The sequence below is a fragment of the Egretta garzetta genome, unplaced genomic scaffold (assembly GCF_000687185.1).
Source record: "Egretta garzetta isolate BGI_Z169 unplaced genomic scaffold, ASM68718v1 scaffold713, whole genome shotgun sequence".
Classification (NCBI taxonomy): Eukaryota; Metazoa; Chordata; class Aves; order Pelecaniformes; family Ardeidae; genus Egretta; species Egretta garzetta.
Window position 1 is genome coordinate 1,287,468 of NW_009259104.1, and position 1,292 is coordinate 1,288,759.

The 1,292-nt window shown below is 53.4% G+C and overlaps 1 protein-coding gene across 1 annotated transcript in view; it reads right to left on the reverse strand.

Moving 5' to 3' along the window:
• TBX20 (T-box transcription factor 20) overlaps positions 1-1,229 on the reverse strand; it is a 46,660-nt gene extending 45,431 nt beyond the window's left edge. Inside the window, exon 1 of the mRNA XM_009635297.1 lies at positions 1,103-1,229. Within this exon, the coding sequence (XP_009633592.1) occupies positions 1,103-1,229 (127 nt within the window). The remainder of the gene's footprint in view (positions 1-1,102) is intronic.
• Between the last annotated feature and the right edge of the window lie 63 nt (positions 1,230-1,292).

The following is a 1,292-nucleotide window of genomic DNA, read 5'->3' on the forward strand; positions in this document are numbered from 1 at the left end:
AAAAGAAGTTTTGCCCCAAACCTGCGGTTAAAAAAAGCCGAGTTACAGGCAGCCGTTTCCCCGCGATTTCTAATCGAACGGCGCGGCGCAAGGAGTTAAAAAAAAAAAAAAAAAGTGAAATTAATTGAGCCAGAGTTTTCAGAAAAACAAAAAGAAGAAAATTAGCTACGTTTAACACAAGGCCGTGGAAATATGTCAAACAGGAATACTACAACATTCCCGGCCTAGACTGAAAATTAAAGTTCCCAATGAATCCCTGGACTATCTGAAATCTCCTGAGTCCGTTGATTAGATGGAGCAGGCACAGAGAGCTGCCTTTTTAAAATTCCTTTAAGCTTAATGTAGTTCACTGGCACCCTGAAAGTTAAATACACTTTTTTTTTTTGTAGTTTTCTGCGAATTCTTGGATCCGTGCAAGGACCACAAGCCGCAGAAATTGCGGGGGGGGGGAGGAGGGGAAGATGCTGATGTTTTTTAAAAGCCTTCGGGAATCTGAATCGAGGCGATCGCATAGAAGCGACCGAATAGAAGCGAAATCTCTTACCCGAAAATCGCGAGGAATTACTATAAAAATCCACCCGGCCGAGGTAGAGCAAAACCGTCTGCCTGAGCCTACACCGAGCAGCTACGGAGCGAAGGGATGTTCGAGGTCTACGTACAAGTTTTACTACCCCTTGTAAGCCTAGGCACGATACCGGAGGCTCTCTTATTCGCCTTCAAAAACATAACTGGTTTGCAATAAATATTGAAGAGGTTCATTTCGTACCAGCGAAGAGAAACGCAACTACCCGAGGGCAAGAGATTATTCTGCGAATGGCCAAGCTGGATAAATAAGCGGTGTAATTTAAGCTGGAGGCATTTAGAGAGCGGTCTGTGCTACGACCAGCCTCGCCTGGAAACGGCGGCGGGCAACGAGGAGGCTTCACCGGCTTCGGCCGGGCGGCTTTTCCTTGGGCGGGGGAAGCCGGTTGGGCAGGGGGACACCCCGCAGCTTCCAGGAGGGTGAGCCTGAGCGGAGAGCGGGCTCCGCCGGGGACGGACGGACGGAGGGAAGGAGGGACAGACGGACGGACGCCCGCGGGCCACCCCTGTCCCCACTCACCCAGCGGCTTGATGGTGCTCTCGGGGGACTCCTTGTCCTTGGAGCTGCCGCTCGACATGAGGGCGGCGATGGAGAAGGCGTTGGCCCGGGAGGAGAGCTGCGGCTTGGGGGGCGGCGTGTACTCCATGGCCAGCCGGCGGGGAAGGAAGGGAAGGAAGGGCTGGGCTCGGCGCGGCGCTGCCCGGGCGGG